General features: G+C 48.5%; 1 protein-coding gene across 1 annotated transcript in view; it reads left to right on the forward strand.

The window, feature by feature from the left end:
• Positions 1 to 6,601: 6,601 nt before the first annotated feature.
• Positions 6,602 to 24,219, forward strand: part of LOC311117250 (ankyrin-3-like) — a gene marked incomplete at both ends in the record, with an annotated part of 141,938 nt that continues 124,320 nt past the window's right edge. Inside the window, 8 exons of the mRNA XM_084192221.1 lie at positions 6,602 to 6,700; positions 13,304 to 13,501; positions 13,974 to 14,072; positions 18,494 to 18,592; positions 20,185 to 20,283; positions 22,437 to 22,532; positions 22,720 to 22,792; positions 22,998 to 23,057. Of these exons, the coding sequence (XP_084048347.1) occupies positions 6,602 to 6,700; positions 13,304 to 13,501; positions 13,974 to 14,072; positions 18,494 to 18,592; positions 20,185 to 20,283; positions 22,437 to 22,532; positions 22,720 to 22,792; positions 22,998 to 23,057 (823 nt within the window). The remainder of the gene's footprint in view (positions 6,701 to 13,303; positions 13,502 to 13,973; positions 14,073 to 18,493; positions 18,593 to 20,184; positions 20,284 to 22,436; positions 22,533 to 22,719; positions 22,793 to 22,997; positions 23,058 to 24,219) is intronic.

The following is a 24,219-nucleotide window of genomic DNA, read 5'->3' on the forward strand; positions in this document are numbered from 1 at the left end:
TGAGTGGGTGGTTGTGATTCTGTAGAGTGGCTTCAGTCCAGCTCTAATGCAGCTGTGTGGTGTCGTTGTGTTTCTGTAGATGGCTTCAGTCCAGCTCTACATGCGAGTCTGTGTGGGTGGTTGTGTTTCTGATAGAGTGGCTTCAGTCCAGCTCTAATGCAGCTGTGTGGGTCGTTGTGTTTCTGTAGAGTGGCTTCAGTCCATCTCTAATGCAGCTGTGTGGGTCGTTGTGTTTCTGTAGAGTGGCTTCAGTCCAGCTCTAATGCAGCTGTGTGGGTCGTTGTGTTTCTGTAGAGTGTCTTCAGTCCAGCTCTATGCAGCTGTGTGGGTCGTTGTGTTTCTGTAGAGTGGCTTCAGTCCAGCTCTAATGCAGCTGTGTGGGTCGTTGTGTTTCTGTAGAGTGGCTTCAGTCCATCTCTAATGCAGCTGTGTGGGTCGTTGTGTTCTGTAGAGTGGCTTCAGTCCAGCTCTAATGCAGCTGTGGTCGTTGTGTTTCTGTAGAGTGGCTTCAGTCCAGCTCTAATGCAGCTGTGTGGGTCGTTGTGTTTCTGTAGAGTGGCTTCAGTCCAGCTCTAATGCAGCTGTGTGGGTCGTTGTGTTTCTGTAGAGTGGCTTCAGTCCAGCTCTAATGCAGCTGTGTGGGTCGTTGTGTTTCTGTAGAGTGGCTTCAGTCCAGCTCTAATGCAGCTGTGTGGGTCGTTGTGTTTCTGTAGAGTGGCTTCAGTCCAGCTCTAATGCAGCTGTGTGGGTCGTTGTGTTTCTGTAGAGTGGCTTCAGTCCAGCTCTAATGCAGCTGTGTGGGTCGTTGTGTTTCTGTAGAGTGGCTTCAGTCCAGCTCTAATGCAGCTGTGTGTGGGTCGTTGTGTTTCTGTAGAGTGGCTTCAGTCCAGCTCTAATGCAGCTGTTGTGAGGGTCGTTGTGTTTCTGTAGAGTGGCTTCAGTCCAGCTCTAATGCAGCTGTGTGGGTCGTTGTGTTCTGAGTCAGTCTATGCAGCTGTGTGGGTCGTTGTGTTTCTGTAGAGTGGCTTCAGTCCAGCTCTAATGCAGCTGTGTGGGTCGTTGTGTTTCTGTAGAGTGGCTTCAGTCCAGCTCTAATGCAGCTGTGTGGGTCGTTGTGTTTCTGTAGAGTGGCTTCAGTCCAGCTCTAATGCAGCTGTGTGGGTCGTTGTGTTTCTGTAGAGTGGCTTCAGTCCAGCTCTAATGCAGCTGTGTGGGTCGTTGTGTTTCTGTAGAGTGGCTTCAGTCCAGCTCTAATGCAGCTGTGTGGGTCGTTGTGTTTCTGTAGAGTGGCTTCAGTCCAGCTCTAATGCAGCTGTGTGGGTCGTTGTGTTTTCTGTAGAGTGGCTTCAGTCCAGCTCTAATGCAGCTGTGTGGGTCGTTGTGTTTCTGTAGAGTGGCTTCAGTCCAGCTCTAATGCAGCTGTGTGGGTCGTTGTGTTTCTGTAGAGTGGCTTCAGTCCAGCTCTAATGCAGCTGTGTGGGTCGTTGTGTTTCTGTAGAGTGGCTTCAGTCCAGCTCTAATGCAGCTGTGTGGGTCGTTGTGTTTCTGTAGAGTGGCTTCAGTCCAGCTCTAATGCAGCTGTGTGGGTCGTTGTGTTTCTGTAGAGTGGCTTCAGTCCAGCTCTAATGCAGCTGTGTGGGTCGTTGTGTTTCTGTAGAGTGGCTTCAGTCCAGCTCTAATGCAGCTGTGTGGTCGTTGTGTTTCTGTAGAGTGGCTTCAGTCCAGCTCTAATGCAGCTGTGTGGGTCGTTGTGTTTCTGTAGAGTGGCTTCAGTCCAGCTCTAATGCAGCTGTGTGGGTCGTTGTGTTTCTGTAGAGTGGCTTCAGTCCAGCTCTAATGCAGCTGTGTGGGTCGTTGTGTTTCTGTAGAGTGGCTTCAGTCCAGCTCTAATGCAGCTGTGTGGGTCGTTGTGTTTCTGTAGAGTGGCTTCAGTCCAGCTCTAATGCAGCTGTGTGGGTCGTTGTGTTTCTGTAGAGTGGCTTCAGTCCAGCTCTAATGCAGCTGTGTGGGTCGTTGTGTTTCTGTAGAGTGGCTTCAGTCCAGCTCTAATGCAGCTGTGTGGGTCGTTGTGTTTCTGTAGAGTGGCTTCAGTCCAGCTCTAATGCAGCTGTGTGGGTCGTTGTGTTTCTGTAGAGTGGCTTCAGTCCAGCTCTAATGCAGCTGTGTGGGTCGTTGTGTTTCTGTAGAGTGGCTTCAGTCCAGCTCTAATGCAGCTGTGTGGGTCGTTGTGTTTCTGTAGAGTGGCTTCAGTCCAGCTCTAATGCAGCTGTGTGGGTCGTTGTGTTTCTGTAGAGTGGCTTCAGTCCAGCTCTAATGCAGCTGTGTGGGTCGTTGTGTTTCTGTAGAGTGGCTTCAGTCCAGCTCTAATGCAGCTGTGTGGGTCGTTGTGTTTCTGTAGAGTGGCTTCAGTCCAGCTCTAATGCAGCTGTGTGGGTCGTTGTGTTTCTGTAGAGTGGCTTCAGTCCAGCTCTAATGCAGCTGGTGTGGGTCGTTGTGTTTCTGTAGAGTGGCTTCAGTCCAGCTCTAATGCAGCTGTGTGGGTCGTTGTGTTTCTGTAGAGTGGCTTCAGTCCAGCTCTAATGCAGCTGTGTGGGTCGTTGTGTTTCTGTAGAGTGGCTTCAGTCCAGCTCTAATGCAGCTGTGTGGGTCGTTGTGTTTCTGTAGAGTGGCTTCAGTCCAGCTCTAATGCAGCTGTGTGGGTCGTTGTGTTTCTGTAGAGTGGCTTCAGTCCAGCTCTAATGCAGCTGTGTGGGTCGTTGTGTTTCTGTAGAGTGGCTTCAGTCCAGCTCTAATGCAGCTGTGTGGGTCGTTGTGTTTCTGTAGAGTGGCTTCAGTCCAGCTCTAATGCAGCTGTGTGGGTCGTTGTGTTTCTGTAGAGTGGCTTCAGTCCATCTCTAATGCAGCTGTGTGGGTCGTTGTGTTTCTGTAGAGTGGCTTCAGTCCAGCTCTAATGCAGCTGTGTGGGTCGTTGTGTTTCTGTAGAGTGGCTTCAGTCCATCTCTAATGCAGCTGTGTGGGTCGTTGTGTTTCTGTAGAGTGGCTTCAGTCCAGCTCTAATGCAGCTGTGTGGGTCGTTGTGTTTCTGTAGAGTGGCTTCAGTCCAGCTCTAATGCAGCTGTGTGGGTCGTTGTGTTTCTGTAGAGTGGCTTCAGTCCAGCTCTAATGCAGCTGTGTGGGTCGTTGTGTTTCTGTAGAGTGGCTTCAGTCCAGCTCTAATGCAGCTGTGTGGGTCGTTGTGTTTCTGTAGAGTGGCTTCAGTCCAGCTCTAATGCAGCTGTGTGGGTCGTTGTGTTTCTGTAGAGTGGCTTCAGTCCATCTCTAATGCAGCTGTGTGGGTCGTTGTGTTTCTGTAGAGTGGCTTCAGTCCATCTCTAATGCAGCTGTGTGGGTCGTTGTGTTTCTGTAGAGTGGCTTCAGTCCAGCTCTAATGCAGCTGTGTGGGTCGTTGTGTTTCTGTAGAGTGGCTTCAGTCCATCTCTAATGCAGCTGTGTGGGTCGTTGTGTTTCTGTAGAGTGGCTTCAGTCCATCTCTAATGCAGCTGTGTGGGTCGTTGTGTTTCTGTAGAGTGGCTTCAGTCCAGCTCTAATGCAGCTGTGTGGGTCGTTGTGTTTCTGTAGAGTGGCTTCAGTCCATCTCTAATGCAGCTGTGTGGGTCGTTGTGTTTCTGTAGAGTGGCTTCAGTCCAGCTCTAATGCAGCTGTGTGGTCGTTGTGTTTCAGTCCATCTCTAATGCAGCTGTGTGGGTCGTTGTGTTTCTGTAGAGTGGCTTCAGTCCAGCTCTAATGCAGCTGTGTGGGTGGTTGTGTTTCTGTAGAGTGGCTTCAGTCCAGCTCTAATGCCAGCTGTGTGGGTCGTTGTGTTTCAGTCCAGCTCTAATGCAGCTGTGTGGGTCGTTGTGTTTCTGTAGAGTGGCTTCAGTCAGCTCTAATGCAGCTGTGTGGGTCGTTGTGTTTCTGTAGAGTAGTGGCTTCAGTCCAGCTCTAATGCAGCTGTGTGGGTCGTTGTGTTTCTGTAGAGTGGCTTCAGTCCAGCTCTAATGCAGCTGTGTGGGTCGTTGTGTTTCTGTAGAGTGGCTTCAGTCCAGCTCTAATGCAGCTGTGTGGGTCGTTGTGTTTCTGTAGAGTGGCTTCAGTCCAGCTCTAATGCAGCTGTGTGGGTCGTTGTGTTTCTGTAGAGTGGCTTCAGTCCAGCTCTAATGCAGCTGTGTGGGTCGTTGTGTTTCTGTAGAGTGGCTTCAGTCCAGCTCTAATGCAGCTGTGTGGGTCGTTGTGTTTCTGTAGAGTGCTTCAGTCCAGCTCTAATGCAGCTGTGTGGGTCGTTGTGTTTCTGTAGAGTGGCTTCAGTCCAGCTCTAATGCAGATGTGTGGGTCGTTGTGTTTCTGTAGAGTGGCTTCAGTCCAGCTCTAATGCAGCTGTGTGGGTCGTTGTGTTTCTGTAGAGTGGCTTCAGTCCAGCTCTAATGCAGCTGTGTGGGTCGTTGTGTTTCTGTAGAGTGGCTTCAGTCCAGCTCTAATGCAGCTGTGTGGGTCGTTGTGTTTCTGTAGAGTGGCTTCAGTCCAGCTCTAATGCAGCTGTGTGGGTCGTTGTGTTTCTGTAGAGTGGCTTCAGTCCATCTCTAATGCAGCTGTGTGGGTCGTTGTGTTTCTGTAGAGTGGCTTCAGTCCAGCTCTAATGCAGCTGTGTGGGTCGTTGTGTTTCTGTAGAGTGGCTTCAGTCCATCTCTAATGCAGCTGTGTGGGTCGTTGTGTTTCTGTAGAGTGGCTTCAGTCCATCTCTAATGCAGCTGTGTGGGTCGTTGTGTTTCTGTAGAGTGGCTTCAGTCCAGCTCTAATGCAGCTGTGTTGGGTCGTTGTGTTTCTGTAGAGTGGCTTCAGTCCATCTCTAATGCAGCTGTGTGGGTCGTTGTGTTTCTGTAGAGTGGCTTCAGTCCATCTCTAATGCAGCTGTGTGGGTCGTTGTGTTTCTGTAGAGTGGCTTCAGTCCATCTCTAATGCAGCTGTGTGGGTCGTTGTGTTTCTGTAGAGTGGCTTCAGTCCATCTCTAATGCAGCTGTGTGGGTGGTTGTGTTTCTGTAGAGTGGCTTCAGTCCAGCTCTAATGCAGCTGTGTGGGTCGTTGTGTTTCTGTAGAGTGGCTTCAGTCCAGCTCTAATGCAGCTTTGTGGGTCGTTGTGTTTCTGTAGAGTGGCTTCAGTCCAGCTCTAATGCAGCTGTGTGGGTCGTTGTGTTTCTTTAGAGTGGCTTCAGTCCAGCTCTAATGCAGCTGTGTGGGTCGTTGTGTTTCTGTAGAGTGGCTTCAGTCCAGCTCTAATGCAGCTGTGTGGGTCGTTGTGTTTCAGTCCAGCTCTAATGCAGCTGTGTGGGTCGTTGTGTTTCTGTAGAGTAGTGGCTTCAGTCCAGCTCTAATGCAGCTGTGTGGGTCGTTGTGTTTCTGTAGAGTGGCTTCAGTCCAGCTCTAATGCAGCTGTGTGGGTCGTTGTGTTTCTGTAGAGTGGCTTCAGTCCAGCTCTAATGCAGCTGTGTGGGTCGTTGTGTTTCTGTAGAGTGGCTTCAGTCCATCTCTAATGCAGCTGTGTGGGTCGTTGTGTTTCTGTAGAGTGGCTTCAGTCCAGCTCTAATGCAGCTGTGTGGTCGTTGTGTTTCTGTAGAGTGGCTTCAGTCCAGCTCTAATGCAGCTGTGTGGGTCGTTGTGTTTCTGTAGAGTGGCTTCAGTCCATCTCTAATGCAGCTGTGTGGGTCGTTGTGTTTCTGTAGAGTGGCTTCAGTCCATCTCTAATGCAGCTGTGTGGGTCGTTGTGTTTCTGTAGAGTGGCTTCAGTCCATCTCTAATGCAGCTGTGTGGTTCGTTGTGTTTCTGTAGAGTGGCTTCAGTCCATCTCTAATGCAGCTGTGTGGGTGGTTGTGTTTCTGTAGAGTGGCTTCAGTCCAGCTCTAATGCAGCTGTGTGGGTCGTTGTGTTTCTGTAGAGTGGCTTCAGTCCAGCTCTAATGCAGCTGTGTGGGTCGTTGTGTTTCTGTAGAGTGGCTTCAGTCCAGCTCTAATGCAGCTGTGTGGGTCGTTGTGTTTCTGTAGAGTGGCTTCAGTCCAGCTCTAATGCAGCTGTGTGGGTCGTTGTGTTTCTGTAGAGTGGCTTCAGTCCAGCTCTAATGCAGCTGTGTGGGTCGTTGTGTTTCTGTAGAGTGGCTTCAGTCCAGCTCTAATGCAGCTGTGTGGGTGGTTGTGTTTCTGTAGAGTGGCTTCAGTCCAGCTCTAATGCAGCTGTGTGGGTCGTTGTGTTTCTGTAGAGTGGCTTCAGTCCAGCTCTAATGCAGCTGTGTGGGTCGTTGTGTTTCTGTAGAGTGGCTTCAGTCCATCTCTAATGCAGCTGTGTGGGTCGTTGTGTTTCTGTAGAGTGGCTTCAGTCCAGCTCTAATGCAGCTGTGTGGGTCGTTGTGTTTCTGTAGAGTGGCTTCAGTCCATCTCTAATGCAGCTGTGTGGGTCGTTGTGTTTCTGTAGAGTGGCTTCAGTCCAGCTCTAATGCAGCTGTGTGGGTCGTTGTGTTTCTGTAGAGTGGCTTCAGTCCAGCTCTAATGCAGCTGTGTGGGTCGTTGTGTTTCTGTAGAGTGGCCTGACTCCTCTCCATGTAGCTGCTCACTATGACAACCAGAAGGTGGCTCTGCTGCTGCTGGACCAGGGAGCTTCACCGCACGCTGCTGCCAAGGTAGGTACCAGGTACACATTACGCCGTTTAGCAGACGCTCTTATCCAGAGCCACTTACAGGAGCAGTTAGGGTTAAGTGCCTTGCTCAAGGGCACATCAACAGATGTTTCACCTAGTCTGCTCGGGAATTCGAACCAGATACCTTTCGGTTACTGGCCCAATGCTCTTAACCGCTAGGTTTCCTGCAACCAGTACCACCAGTACCACACCAGCATCACACCAGCATCAGACCAGCATCAGACCAGCATCAGACCAGCATCAGACCACTACCACACCAGCATCAGACCACTACCACACCAGCATCAGACCACTACCACACCAGCATCACACCAGCATCAGACCACTACTACCCCAGCATCACACCAGCATCAGACCACTACCACACCAGCATCAGACCAGCATCAGACCACTACCACACCAGCATCAGACCACTACCACACCAGCATCACACCAGCATCAGACCACTACTACCCCAGCATCACACCAGCATCAGACCACTACCACACCCGCATCACACCAGCATCAGACCACTACCACACCAGCATCACACCACTACCACACCAGCATCACACCAGCATCAGACCACTACCACACCAGCATCACACCAGCATCAGACCACTACCACACCAGCATCACACCACTACCACACCAGCATCACACCACTACCACACCAGCATCAGACCAGCATCAGACCACTACCACACCAGCATCACAACAGCATCAGACCACTACTACCCCAGCATCACACCAGCATCAGACCACTACCACACCAGCATCACACCAGCATCAGACCACTACCACACCAGCATCACACCAGCATCAGACCACTACTACCCCAGCATCACACCAGCATCAGACCACTACCACACCAGCATCACACCAGCATCAGACCACTACTACCCCAGCATCACACCAGCATCAGACCACTACCACACCAGCATCACACCAGCATCAGACCACTACCACACCAGCATCACACCAGCATCAGACCACTACCACACCAGCATCACACCACTACCACACCAGCATCACACCACTACCACACCAGCATCAGACCAGCATCAGACCACTACCACACCAGCATCACAACAGCATCAGACCACTACTACCCCAGCATCACACCAGCATCAGACCACTACCACACCAGCATCACACCAGCATCAGACCACTACCACACCAGCATCACACCAGCATCAGACCACTACTACCCCAGCATCACACCAGCATCAGACCACTACCACACCAGCATCACACCAGCATCAGACCACTACTACCCCAGCATCACACCAGCATCAGACCACTACCACACCAGCATCACACCAGCATCAGACCACTACCACACCAGCATCACACCACTACCACACCAGCATCACACCAGCATCAGACCACTACCACACCAGCATCAGACCAGCATCAGACCACTACCACACCAGCATCACACCACTACCACACCAGCATCACACCAGCATCAGACCACTACCACACCAGCATCACACCAGCATCAGACCACTACCACACCAGCATCACACCACTACCACACCAGCATCACACCACTACCACACCAGCATCAGACCAGCATCAGACCACTACCACACCAGCATCACAACAGCATCAGACCACTACTACCCCAGCATCACACCAGCATCAGACCACTACCACACCAGCATCACACCAGCATCAGACCACTACCACACCAGCATCACACCAGCATCAGACCACTACTACCCCAGCATCACACCAGCATCAGACCACTACCACACCAGCATCACACCAGCATCAGACCACTACTACCCCAGCATCACACCAGCATCAGACCACTACCACACCAGCATCACACCAGCATCAGACCACTACCACACCAGCATCACACCAGCATCAGACCACTACCACACCAGCATCACACCACTACCACACCAGCATCACACCACTACCACACCAGCATCAGACCAGCATCAGACCACTACCACACCAGCATCACAACAGCATCAGACCACTACTACCCCAGCATCACACCAGCATCAGACCACTACCACACCAGCATCACACCAGCATCAGACCACTACCACACCAGCATCACACCAGCATCAGACCACTACTACCCCAGCATCACACCAGCATCAGACCACTACCACACCAGCATCACACCAGCATCAGACCACTACTACCCCAGCATCACACCAGCATCAGACCACTACCACACCAGCATCACACCAGCATCAGACCACTACCACACCAGCATCACACCAGCATCAGACCACTACCACACCAGCATCACACCAGCATCAGACCACTACCACACCAGCATCAGACCACTACCACACCAGCATCAGAATGTGCAGATTATTATACAATGTTTCTTTTAGGGTGCAAAAACCATTCACTTGATGTTACAAGAATGTTCCCAGAACACATTTTGTCTGTTCTTTAAAGGTTCCCAGAATGTTTCATTGGGTTGTGGTAACATTGTTCCCAAAACAGATATGTTCCTTAAACACAAAAACTGTCCAGTTGTGCTGACATTCATATAATGTTTGTATCAGGGTGAACAAAACATTCCTTTGATGTTGCAAGAATGTTGGCAGAATAGTCTTTCTGAGTTCTTTAAACGTTCCCAGAACATGTAATTAGGTTGTGGGAACAGTGGGGGTACATTACAAGAGATACAAAATATGCTCAGTTGTGATAACATTCATACAATGTTTAAGTTAAGTTGCACAGGACATTCCCTTAATGTTGTAAGAATGAAATGTCAGTTTTTATGATGTTCGTAGCATATTTGTTTTAGGTTTAACATAATATTCCATTGATGTTCACACAATATACATTTGACCTTGTCTTGGAGGTCCTCGGAACATTTCAAGAACATTTCAAGAACAGACTAAATGTGTTCTGGGAACATTCTTGTAACAGGTGAATGTTTTTCTCCAGGTCGTTGCTGTAAATGAGAACGTGTTCTCAGTCAACTTACCTGGTAAAATAAAAAATAAAAAATGTGCACCCTAAAATAAACATTGTAGAATCATCTGCACAACTGGACAGTTTGTGTTTTGGGAACATATCTTTTGTGATAATCGTCCTTGGACTCTGATCTCCTCTCACCCAGCAGACAGCTTTTATTTATTTATTTTATTTTAATTTCACCTTTATTTAACCAGGTAAGCCAGTTGAGAACTAGTATAGTAATGGCTAATTATCGGACAATGTCGGGGACAAACTGAGCTAAAGGCAGGTTCTCAGCACCATGTCCTGAGAGTCCTGAGTAACCGATGCACTGTAACAGGACCACAACTCACTGATCTGAAACAGCAGGACCACAACTCACTGATCTGAAACAGCAGGACCACAACTCACTGATCTGAAACAGCAGAACCACAACTCACTGATCTGTAACAGGACCACAACTCACTGATCTGAAACAGGACCACAACTCACTGATCTGAAACAGCAGGACCACAACTCACTGATCTGAAACAGCAGGACCACAACTCACTGATCTGAAACAGGACCACAACTCACTGATCTGAAACAGCAGGACCACAACTCACTGATCTGAAACAGCAGGACCACAACTCACTGATCTGAAACAGCAGGACCACAACTCACTGATCTGAAACAGCAGGACCACAACTCACTGATCTGAAACAGGACCACAACTCACTGATCTGAAACAGCAGGAACACAACTCACTGATCTGTAACAGGACCACAACTCACTGATCTGAAACAGCAGGACCACATCTCACTGATCTGAAACAGCAGGACCACAACTCACTGATCTGAAACAGCAGAACCACAACTCACTGATCTGTAACAGGACCACAACTCACTGATCTGAAACAGCAGGAACACAACTCACTGATCTGTAACAGGACCACAACTCACTGATCTGAAACAGCAGGACCACATCTCACTGATCTGAAACAGCAGGACCACAACTCACTGATCTGAAACAGCAGAACCACAACTCACTGATCTGAAACAGCAGGACCACAACTCACTGATCTGAAACAGGACCACAACTCACTGATCTGAAACAGCAGGACCACAACTCACTGATCTGAAACAGCAGGACCACAACTCACTGATCTGAAACAGCAGGACCACAACTCACTGATCTGAAACAGCAGGACCACAACTCACTGATCTGAAACAGCAGGACCACAACTCACTGATCTGAAACAGGACCACAACTCACTGATCTGAAACAGCAGGACCACAACTCACTGATCTGAAACAGCAGGACCGCAACTCACTGATCTGAAACAGCAGGACCACAACTCACTGATCTGAAACAGCAGGACCACAACTCACTGATCTGAAACAGCAGGACCACAACTCACTGATCTGAAACCAATTACAGATTCTAATGTGACGAGCTCTGTGACCTTTGATTCGACAGGCCCATTTCTCCCCCAAAACCACCCTCCCATTCTCTCCCCCAAAACCACCCTCCCATTCTGTATATTACCTGGATGATATCTGACTGTATATTACCTGGATGATATCTGACTGTATATTACCTGGATGATATCTGACTGTATATTACCTGGATGATATCTGACTGTATATTACCTGGATGATATCTGACTGTATATTACCTGGATGATATCTGACTGTATATTACCTGGATGATATCTGACTGTATATTACCTGGATGATATCTGACTGTATATTACCTGGATGATATCTGACTGTATATTACCTGGATGATATCTGACTGTATATTACCTGGATGATATCTGACTGTATATTACCTGGATGATATCTGACTGTATATTACCTGGATGATATCTGACTGTATATTACCTGGATGATATCTGACTGTATATTACTGTATACACACAGTGGATACCCTCCTCTTCACATACTGTCATCACAATGGATACCCTCCTCTCTACATACTGTCATCACAATGGATACCCTCCTCTCCACATACTGTCATCACAATGGATACACTCCTCTCCACATACTGTCATCACAATGGATACCCTCCTCTCCACATACTGTCATCACAATGGATACCCTCCTCTCCACATATTGTCATCACAATGGATACCCTCCTCTCCACATACTGTCATCACAATGGATACCCTCCTCTCCACATACTGTCATCACGATGGATACCCTCCTCTCCACATACTGTCATCACAATGGATACCCTCCTCTCCACATACTGTCATCACAATGGATACCCTCCTCTCCACATACTGTCATCACAATGGATACCCTCCTCTCTACATACTGTCATCACAATGGATACCCTCCTCTCTACATACTGTCATCACAATGGATACCCTCCTCTCTACATACTGTCATCACAATGGATACACTCCTCTCCACATACAGTCATCACAATGGATACCCTCCTCTCCACATACTGTCATCACAATGGATACCCTCCTCTCTACATACTGTCATCACAATGGATACCCTCCTCTCTACATACTGTCATCACAATGGATACACTCCTCTCCACATACAGTCATCACAATGGATACCCTCCTCTCCACATACTGTCATCACAATGGATACCCTCCTCTCCACATACTGTCATCACAATGGATACCCCCCTCTCCACATACTGTCATCACAATGGATACCCTCCTCTCTACATACTGTCATCACAATGGATACCCTCCTCTCTACATACTGTCATCACAATGGATACACTCCTCTCTACATACTGTCATCACAATGGATACCCTCCTCTCCACATACTGTCATCACAATGGATACCCTCCTCTCTACATACTGTCATCACAATGGATACCCTCCTCTCCACATACTGTCATCACAATGGATACCCTCCTCTCCACATACTGTCATCACAATGGATACCCTCCTCTCTACATACTGTCATCACAATGGATACCCTCCTCTCCACATACTGTCATCACAATGGATACCCTCCTCTCTACATACTGTCATCACAATGGATACCCTCCTCTCCACATACTGTCATCACAATGGATACCCTCCTCTCTACATACTGTCATCACAATGGATACCCTCCTCTCCACATACTGTTATCACAATGGATACCCTCCTCTCTACATACTGTCATCACAATGGATACCCTCCTCTCCACATACTGTTATCACAATGGATACCCTCCTCTCCACATACTGTCATCACAATGGATACCCTCCTCTCCACATACTGTCATCACAATGGATACACTCCTCTCCACATACTGTCATCACAATGGATACCCTCCTCTCCACATACTGTTATCACAATGGATACCCTCCTCTCCACATACTGTCATCACAATGGATACCCTCCTCTCCACATACTGTCATCACAATGGATACACTCCTCTCCACATACTGTCATCACAATGGATACCCTCCTCTCCACATACTGTTATCACAATGGATACCCTCCTCTCCACATACTGTTATCACAATGGATACCCTCCTCTCCACATACTGTTATCACAATGGATACCCTCCTCTCTACATACTGTCATCACAATGGATACACTCCTCTCCACATACTGTTTTAATATGTTGTAATATGTTCTCTCTGTGGTGTAGAATGGATACCCTCCTCTCCACCAGACTGTTTTAATATGTTGTAATATGTTCTCTCTGTGGTGTAGAATGGATACACTCCTCTCCACATCGCGGCTAAGAAGAACCAGATGGAGATAGCCACAACGCTACTGGAGTACGGAGCCGACACCAACGCTATGACACGCCAGGGCATCACACCGCTGCACTTGGCCTCTCAGGAGGGCAACGTAGACATCGTTACCCTGCTACTAGCCAGGGACGCCACCATCAGCCTGGGCAACAAGGTGGGTGTTAGGGGTCAGGGGTTAGACATCGTTACCCTGCTACTAGCCAGGGACGCCACCATCAGCCTGGGCAACAAGGTGGGTGTTAGGGGTTAGACATCGTTACCCTGCTACTAGCCAGGGACGCCACCATCAGCCTGGGCAACAAGGTGGGTGTTAGGGATCAGGGGTTAGACATAGGGGGTTAGGGTTGTCCTGTTCTAATGTGTCCTGTCCTGTGTTCTAATGTGTCCTGTCCAGTGTTCTAATGTGTCCTGTCCTGTGTTCTAATGTGTCCTGTCCTGTGTTCTAATGTGTCCTGTCCTGTGTTCTAATGTGTCCTGTCCTGTGTTCTAATGTGTCCTGTCCTGTGTTCTAATGTGTCCTGTCCTGTGTTCTAATGTGTTATGTCCTATCCTTTGTTCTCCTGTGTTCTAATGTGTTATGTCCTGTTCTAATGTGTCATGTCCTGTCCTGTGTCCTCTCCTCTCAGAGTGGTCTGACTCCTCTCCACCTGGCAGCTCAGGACGACAAGGTCAACGTAGCTGAGGTGCTGGTTAACCAGGGGGCCACTGTTGACCCAGAGACTAAGGTACACACACTCACGCACGCACACAGACACACACACACACACGTTCAGCTCTGGTCTGACAGCTGTGTAGGTCGACTGGCCCCTCCTCACACCTCACTGCAGATCACTCATCTAGAAACACAACAGAGAGACCAGAAGGACCAGAGAGCGGGACCAGAGAGCGGGACAAGAGAGCAGAGAGATTAGAGAGAGAGACCAGAGAGATGAGAGAGAGACCAGAGAGATGAGAGAGAGAGACCAGAGAGATGAGAGAGACCAGAGAGATGAGAGAGAGAGACCAGAGAGATGAGAGAGAGAGACCAGAGAGATGAGAGAGAGAGACTAGAGAGATGAGAGAGAGATAACAGAGAGAGACCAGAGAGATGAGAGAGAGACCAGAGAGATGAGAGAGAGAGACCAGAGAGATGAGAGAGAGACCAGAGAGATGAAAGAGAGACCAGAGAGATGAGCGAGAGACCAAAGAGATGAGAGAGAGATGAGAGAGGGAGACCAGAGAGATGAGAGAGAGAGAGAGACCAGAGAGATGAGAGAGAGACCAGAGAGATGAGAGAGAGACCAGAGAGATGAGAGAGAGACCAGAGAGATGAGAGAGAGATGACAGAGAGATGAGAGAGAGACTAGAGAGATGAGAGAGGGAGACCAGAGAGATGAGAGAGAGAGACTAGAGAGATGAGAGAGAGATGACAGAGAGAGACCAGAGAGATGACAGAGAGAGACCAGAGAGATGAGAGAGAGACCAGAGAGATGAGAGAGATGAGAGAGAGAGAGACCAGAGAGATGAGAGAGAGACCAGAAAGATAAGAGAGAGATGACAGAGAGATGCGAGAGAGAGAGACCAGAGAGATGAGAGAGAGACCAGAGAGATGAGAGAGAGAGACCAGAGAGATGAGAGAGAGAGACTAGAGAGATGAGAGAGAGATAACAGAGAGAGACCAGAGAGATGAGAGAGAGACCAGAGAGATGAGAGAGAGACCAGAGAGATGAGAGAGAGAGACCAGAGAGATGAGAGAGAGAGACCAGAGAGGTGAGAGAGAGAGAGACTAGAGAGATGAGAGAGAGAGACCAGAGAGATGAGAGAGAGACCAGAGATATGAGAGAGAGAGAGACTAAAGAGATGAGAGAGAGACCAGAGAGATGAGAGAGAGACCAGAGAGATGAGAGAGAGAGAGACTAGAGAGATGAGAGAGAGAGACCAGAGAGATGAGAGAGAGACCAGAGAGATGAGAGAGAGAGAGACTAAAGAGATGAGAGCGAGACCAGAGAGATGAGAGAGAGACCCAGAGAGATGAGAGAGAGAGACCAGAGAGATGAGAGAGAGAGACCAGAGAGATGAGAGAGAGAGACCAGAGAGATGAGAGAGAGACCAGAGAGATGAGAGAGAGACCTGAGAGATGACAGAGAGAGACCAGAGAGATGACAGAGAGAGACCAGCGAGATGAGAGAGAGACCAGAGAGATGAGAGATGAGAGAGAGAGACTAGAGAGATGAGAGAGAGAGAGACCAGAGAGATGAGAGAGAGACCAGAAAGATGAGAGAGAGATGACAGAGAGATGCGAGAGAGAGAGACCAGAGAGATGAGAGAGAGATGACAGAGAGAGAGACCAGAGAGATGAGAGAGAGACCAGAGAGATTAGAGAGATGAGAGAGAGATGACAGAGAGATGCGAGAGAGAGAGACCAGAGAGATGAGAGAGAGACCAGAGAGATGACAGAGAGACCAGAGAGATGAGAGAGAGATGGCAGAGCGATGCGAGAGAGAGAGACCAGAGAGATGAGAGAGAGACCAAAGAGATCAGAGAGAGAGAGAGAGATGCGAGAGGGAGACCAGAGAGATGAGAGAGAGAGACCAGAGAGATGAGAGAGAGACCAGAGAGATGAAAGAGAGACCAGAGAGATGAGCGAGAGACCAAAGAGATGAGAGAGAGATGAGAGAGGGAGACCAGAGAGATGAGAGAGAGAGAGAGACCAGAGAGATGAGAGAGAGACCAGAGAGATGAGAGAGAGATGACAGAGAGACTAGAGAGATGAGAGAGGGAGACCAGAGAGAGTAGAGAGAGAGACTAGAGAGATGAGAGAGAGATGACAGAGAGAGACCAGAGAGATGACATAGAGATGACGGAGAGAGACCAGAGAGATGAGAGAGAGACCAGAGAGATGAGAGATGAGAGAGAGAGACCAGAGAGATGAGAGAGGGACCAGAAAGATAAGAGAGAGATGACAGAGAGATGCGAGAGAGAGAGACCAGAGAGATGAGAGAGAGAGACCAGAGAGATCAGAGAGAGACCAGAGAGATGAGAGAGAGACCAGAGAGATGAGAGAGAGACCAGAGAGATGAGAGAGAGATGACAGAGAGATGCGAGAGAGAGAGACCAGAGAGATGAGAGAGAGACCAGAGAGATGAGAGAGAGACCAGAGAGATGAGAGAGAGACCAGAGAGATGAGAGAGGGATGACAGAGAGATGAGAGAGAGATGACAGAGAGATGCGAGAGAGAGAGAGACCAGAGAGATGAGAGAGAGACCAAAGAGATGAGAGAGAGAGAGAGAGATGCGAGAGGGAGACCAGAGAGATGAGAGAGAGAGACCAGAGAGATGAGAGAGAGACCAGAGAGATGAGAGAGAGACCAGAGAGATGAAAGAGAGAGACCAGAGAGATGAGAGGGAGACCAGCGAGATGAGAGAGAGAGAGAGACCAGAGAGATGAGAGAGAGACCAGAGAAATGAAAGAGAGATGAGAGAGAGATGACAGAGAGACCAGAGAGATGACAGAGAGAGACCAGAGAGATGAGAGAGAGAGACCAGAGAGATGAGAGAGAGACCAGAGAGATGAGAGAGAGATGACAGAGAGACCAGAGAGATGACAGAGAGAGACCAGAGAGATGAGAGAGAGAGACCAGAGAGATGAGAGAGAGAGAGACCAGAGAGATGAGAGATGAGAGAGAGATGACAGAGAGATGCGAGAGAGAGAGACCAGAGAGATGAGAGAGAGACCAGAGAGATGAGAGAGAGACCAGAGAGATGAGAGAGAGACCAGAGAGATGAGAGAGAGATGACAGAGAGATGCGAGAGAGAGAGACCAGAGAGATGAGAGAAAGACCAGAGAGATGAGAGAGAGACCAGAGAGATGAGAGAGAGACCAGAGAGATGAGAGAGAGATGACAGAGAGATGAGAGAGAGATGACAGAGAGATGCGAGAGAGAGAGAGACCAGAGAGATGAGAGAGAGACCAAAGAGATGAGAGAGAGAGAGAGAGATGCGAGAGGGAGACCAGAGAGATGAGAGAGAGAGACCAGAGAGATGAGAGAGAGACCAGAGAGATGAGAGAGAGACCAGAGAGATGAAAGAGAGAGACCAGAGAGATGAGAGGGAGACCAGCGAGATGAGAGAGAGAGAGAGACCAGAGGGATGAGAGAGAGACCAGAGAAATGAAAGAGAGACCAGAGAGATGAGAGAGAGATGACAGAGAGACCAGAGAGATGACAGAGAGAGACCAGAGAGATGAGAGAGAGAGACCAGAGAGATGAGAGAGAGACCAGAGAGATGAGAGAGAGATGACAGAGAGACCAGAGAGATGACAGAGAGAGACCAGAGAGATGAGAGAGAGAGACCAGAGAGATGAGAGAGAGAGAGACCAGAGAGATGAGAGATGAGAGAGAGATGACAGAGAGATGCGAGAGAGAGAGACCACAGCACTACACTACAACACTACTACACTACATTACACTGAAACAATACAACATTACAACAATACAACACTGAAACACTACTACGACACTACACTAAAACACTACACTAAAACACTACAATACTACAGTACAACAGTATTATAAAACACTACTACAGTACTACACTACAACCGTACACTACAACACTGAAACACTACAACACTGAAACACTACAACACTGAAACACTACAACACTGAAACACTACAACACTGAAACACTACAACACTGAAACACTACAACACTGAAGCACTACAACACTGAAGCACTACAACACTGAAGCACTACAACACTGAAACACTACAACACTGAAACACTACAACACTGAAGCACTACAACACTGAAACACTACAACACTGAAACACTACAACACTGAAACACTACAACACTGAAACACTACAACACTGAAACACTACAACACTGAAGCACTACAACACTGAAGCACTACAACACTGAAACACTACAACTCTAACAAGCTCTGATATCTACATGCAGACCTGACTACAACAACATTAACTCTCTAAATGTCGTATCCATTCTGCATGGAACGTTATTCATTTCGTTCTGCTATAATCTAGATCTATCAAACCGTTATTTGAAGGTTCTAGAAAGTCTCCTGAAACCATTGAACATGTTAATGTTGGTAGCTTTAGAAATGTTTCACCAGGCATGACATTTGATTTCTGTTTCTGTGTCCCTAGATGGGATACACTCCGCTGCACGTGGCGTGTCACTATGGAAATGTGAAGATGGTCAACTTCCTGCTAAAGAACCAGGCCAAGGTCAACGCCAAAACCAAGGTAAGGCTCACCTACAGATTGAACATATCTCAAATAAAATGTTATTTGCCACATGCGCCGAATACAACAGGTGTAGACATTCCGTGAAATGCTTACTGACAGCCCTTAACCAACAATGCATTTCTTTTTTAATAAAATAGTAAAATAAAACAACAACAACAAAAAAGTGTTGAGAAAAAAAGAGCAGAAGTAAAATGAAATAACAGTAGGGAGGCTATATATACAGGGGGGTACCGGTGTAGAGTCAATGTGCGGGGGCACCGGCTAGTTGAGGTAGTTGAAGTAATATGTACATGTGGGTAGAGTTAAAGTGACTATGCATAAATAATAAACAGAGTAGCAGCAGCGTAAAAAGATGGGGTGGGGGGGCAGTGCAAATAGTCCGGGTAGCCATGATTAGCTGTTCAGGAGTCTTATGGCTTGGGGGTAGAAGCTGTTGAGAAGTCTTTTGGACCTAGACTTGGCGCTCCGGTACCGCTTGCCGTGCGGTAGCAGAGAGAACAGTCTATGACTAGGGTGGCTGGAGTCTTGACAATTTTGAGGGCCTTCCTCTGACACCGCCTGGTATAGAGGTCCTGGATGGCAGGAAGCTTGGCTCCAGTGATGTACTGGGCCGTACGCACTACCCTCTGTAGTGCCTTGCGGTCGGAGGCCGAGTAGTTGCCATACCAGGCGGTGATGCAACCAGTCAGGATGCTCTCGATGGTGCAGCTGTAGAACCTTTTGAGGATCTGAGGACCCATGCCAAATCTTTTCAGTCTCCTGAGGGGGAATAGGCTTTGTCGTGCCCTCTTCACGACTGTCTTGGTGTGTTTGGACCATGATAGTTTGTTGGTGATGTGGACACCAAGGAACTTGAAGCTCTCAACTCGCTCCACTACAGCCCCGTCGATGAGAATGGGGGCGTGTTCGGCCCTCCTTTTCCTGTAGTCCACAATCATCTCCTTTGTCTTGGTCACGTTGAGGGAGAGGTTGTTATCCTGGCACCACATGGCCAGGTCTCTGACCTCCTCCCTATAGGCTGTCTCATCGTAGTCAGTGATCAGGCCTACCACTGTTGTGTCGTCGGCAAACGTAATGATGGTGTTGGAGTCGTGCCTGGCCATGCAGTCATGGGTGAACAGGGAGTACAGGAGGGGACTGAGCACGCACCCCTGAGGGGCCCCCGTGTTGAGGATCAGCGTGGCCGATGTGTTGTTACCTACCCTTACCACCTGGGGGCGGCCCGTCAGGAAGTCCAGGATCCAGTTGCAGAGGGAGGTGTTTAGTCCCAGGATCCTTAGCTTAGTGATGAGCTTTGAGGGCACTATGGTGTTGAACGCTGAGCTGTAATCAATGAATGTCATTCTCACGTAGGTGTTCCTCTTGTCCAGGTGGGAAAGGGCAGTGTGGAGTGCAATAGAGATTGCATCATCTGTGGATCTGTTGGGGCGGTATGCAAATTGGAGTGGGTCTAGGGTTTCTGGGATAATGGTGTTGATGTGAGCCGACATCTATATAGATGTTTGTGGCTGTAGCTGTGGGTGTTTGAGTGGTTTTGTTCATATGTTCAATAAAAGAGGTGTGTCTGACCTCTCCTCCTCCCCCTTCAGAACGGCCACACCCCCCTTCACCAGGCGGCCCAGCAAGGCCACACCCACATCATCAACGTCCTGCTGCAGCACGGAGCCTCTCCCAACCACCTGACTGTGGTGAGAACAGACACACACACACACACACACACACACACACACACACACACACACACACACACACACACACACACACACACCTACCTGCTGCAGCACGGAGCCTCTCCCAACCACCTCACTGTGGTGAGAACAGACACACACACACACACATACACACACACACACACACACACACACCTACCTGCTGCAGCACGGAGCCTCTCCCAACCACCTCACTGTGGTGAGAACAGACACACACACACACACACACACACACACACACACACACACACACACACACACACACACACACACACACACACACACACACACACACACACACACACACACACACACACACACACACACACACACACACACACACACACACACACACACATACCTGCTGCAGCACGGAGCCTCTCCCAACCACCTGACTGTGGTGAGAACAGACACACACACACACACACACACACACACACACACACACACACACACACACACACACCTGCTGCAGCACGGAGCCTCTCCCAACCACCTCACTGTGGTGAGCAAAGGATTCTGGGAGACATTGCTATGACCCAAAGCCGCCACAGCTGGGACTACACAGTGAAATACACAGTCACCATCACTATGGGTTAGGGGTTAGGGGTTAGGGGTTAGGGTTAGGGGTTAGGGTTAGGGGTTAGGGGTTAGGGGTTAGGGTTAGGGGTTAGGGTTAGGGGTTAGGGGTTAGGGGTTAGGGGTTAGGGGTTAGGGGTTAGGGTTAGGGGTTAGGGGTTAGTGGTTAGGGGTTAGTGGTTAGGGGTTAGGGGTTAGGGGTTAGGGGTTAGTGGTTAGGGGTTAGGGGTTAGTGGTTAGTGGTTAGGGGTTAGGGGTTAGGGGTTAGTGGTTAGGGGTTAGGGGTTAGGGTTCACAGTAATATTAATGCCTGACTATGTCTTTAACAGAATGGTAACACAGCCCTGTCCATCGCCAGGAGACTGGGTTAGGGGTTAGGGGTTAGGGGTTAGGGGTTAGGGGTTAGTGGTTAGGGGTTAGGGGTTAGGGGTTAGGGGTTAGTGGTTAGTGGTTAGTGGTTAGGGGTTAGTGGTTAGGGGTTAGTGGTTAGGGGTTAGGGGTTAGTGGTTAGGGGTTAGGGGTTAGTGGTTAGTGGTTAGTGGTTAGGGGTTAGGGGTTAGTGGTTAGGGGTTAGGGGTTAGGGGTTAGTGGTTAGTGGTTAGGGGTTAGGGGTTAGGGGTTAGGGGTTAGTGGTTAGGGGTTAGTGGTTAGGGGTTAGGGGTTAGTGGTTAGGGGTTAGGGGTTAGTGGTTAGGGGTTAGGGGTTAGTGGTTAGGGGTTAGGGGTTAGTGGTTAGGGGTTAGTGGTTAGGGGTTAGGGGTTAGGGGTTAGGGGTCACAGTAATATTAATGTCTGACTATGTCTTTAACAGAATGGTAACACAGCCCTGTCCATCGCCAGGAGGCTGGGTTAGGGGTTAGGGGTTAGGGGTTAGGGGTTAGGGGTTAGGGGTTAGTGGTTAGTGGTTAGTGGTTAGTGGTTAGGGGTTAGGGGTTAGGGGTTAGTGGTTAGGGGTTAGGGGTTAGGGGTTAGTGGTTAGTGGTTAGGGGTTAGGGGTTAGTGGTTAGGGGTTAGGGGTTAGTGGTTAGGGGTTAGTGGTTAGTGGTTAGTGGTTAGGGGTTAGGGGTTAGGGGTTAGGGGTTAGTGGTTAGGGGTTAGGGGTTAGTGGTTAGGGGTTAGGGGTTAGGGGTTAGGGGTCACAGTAATATTAATGTCTGACTATGTCTTTAACAGAATGGTAACACAGCCCTGTCCATCGCCAGGAGGCTGGGTTAGGGGTTAGGGGTTAGGGGTTAGGGGTTAGTGGTTAGGGGTTAGGGGTTAGGGGTTAGGGTTCACAGTAATATTAATGTCTGACTATGTCTTTAACAGAATGGTAACACTGCCCTGTCCATCGCCAGGAGACTGGGTTAGGGGTTAGGGGTTAGGGGTTAGGGGTTAGGGGTTAGTGGTTAGGGGTTAGGGGTTAGGGGTTAGGGGTTAGTGGTTAGTGGTTAGGGGTTAGTGGTTAGGGGTTAGGGGTTAGTGGTTAGGGGTTAGTGGTTAGTGGTTAGGGGTTAGGGGTTAGGGGTTAGGGGTCACAGTAATATTAATGTCTGACTATGTCTTTAACAGAATGGTAACACAGCCCTGTCCATCGCCAGGAGACTGGGGTACATCTCTGTAGTGGATACTCTGAAGGTCGTCACCGAGGAAACACAGACCACTCTGGTGATCTTCCTAAGATACTGTATGAAACAGCTGTCCTGTATTAACTCAAACCTCAAGACTGCTTCTTAAACACCATGAGAAATACAGTAGGCTGTATAAGACATATCTGTTTTCTTACAGTTATTGAAATGTAACATAACATCCGTCCTTTGTTAAGAACTCATTATAATGTCTACTCCCTTTCTAGATGGTGACCGAGAAGCATAACATGAACATTCCAGAAACCATGAACGAGGTTCTGGACATGTCAGATGATGAGGGTAAGAGATGCAGGAGTTATGTTATAATGACCTGATCATATCCAGTGAGAGATGCAGGAGATGTTATTTTAACCTTATCATATCCTTACGATAAATCAATATAAGATATGGTTTAGATTTATGTATTTTAATGCTTTATCATTTTTCTATGATTTTTTTTATGGATATTTGTTTTTCTAACACTTTACTTGTTCAAATTACACAGTTGGTAAAGCCAATGTACCTGAAATGCTCAATGAAGACTATTTATCTGATGTTGAAGAAGGTACTTTCGCCTTTTTAGTTGTTCTTTGTTTCTTCAGCAGATGTTTGAGTTCCTTCTTTTCTTTGGTCTCAGTCCGTCTTAGACTAACCAGATCTCCTCTCCTCCTGTCTCACGCTTGGTGTGTTGTCATGGACTCTGTATTTCATGCTTTGGTATTCATGAAATATGCCTTTATCTGGGTTGCCAGGTTAGAGAACTTGAATGTGATCTTTTCATTCGAGTTCCACAGATCTGAGCCACTGGGAGGTTCTTTAGTTTAAAAGCAGCTCAGGATTTCTAAAGCTCTGTCTGTTGACTAAGTTGTATTTTCTTTCATTTGGTCTCCAGATATTCTTCTTCAGTATTTCTGTAAGGTCTGAGAGAGAGAGAGAGAGAGAGAGAGTGAGAGTGAGAGTGAGAGAGAGAGAGAGAGAGAGAGAGAGAGAGAGAGACAGAGAGAGAGACAGAGAGAGAGACAGAGAGAGAGAGAGAGAGAGAGAGAGAGAGAGAGAGAGAGAGAGACAGAGAGAGAGAGAGAGAGAGAGAGAGAGAGACATTTGCTTAGAACATTTTTGAGTGCAGAGCTTGTTGCTGAATCCTGTGTCCCTCAACTAGATGTTACGTAGTAAGTTAAAGATTGTGGAGTAGGTTTTCTGGTGTGAGGGGGGAGGGGGGAGGGGGGAGGTTGGAGGAATGGGGGAGGGGTTGCCGTGGATAGGATCAGCAGGGGTGATCGCTGGTGGAATGCTGTTCTCCCCTCGCTAGATGACAGCTGGCTGGTTGATGTGCACTTGCTCTAGTTTCTACTTTTTTAACCCCTCCTTTCCTCTGCGTCGTCTCTCTCTAACGTCATTCAACACTCTGCATTGGGACTCCCCTGGACGGATAACTCTACAAGCTACTCGTCATAGCTGCTATATTGGTTTCTACATTTAGAATGGGTGTTGTTGTTTTTTAAAAAGTTGAACAGGTTGTTTTCACTGCTTAAACCATTGCTTTGTATTCAGTGACTAAACAAGCGTAGTATGACTAACCGAGGTGGCGGATATGTCCTGTCAGCTGTGTGTCCCGTGGCAGAGCAGAGCAGGAGACAGGACAGGACAGTGGAACAGGCCTCCAGGCTTCTATTGATCTGTTAAAACAGCCTGTCTGTTCTGGAGAGAGACGCTCCTACTGGACCTGC

This window comes from Coregonus lavaretus (genome assembly GCF_964263955.1).
Source record: "Coregonus lavaretus genome assembly, contig: HAP1_SCAFFOLD_657, whole genome shotgun sequence".
NCBI lineage: Eukaryota > Metazoa > Chordata > Actinopteri > Salmoniformes > Salmonidae > Coregonus > Coregonus lavaretus.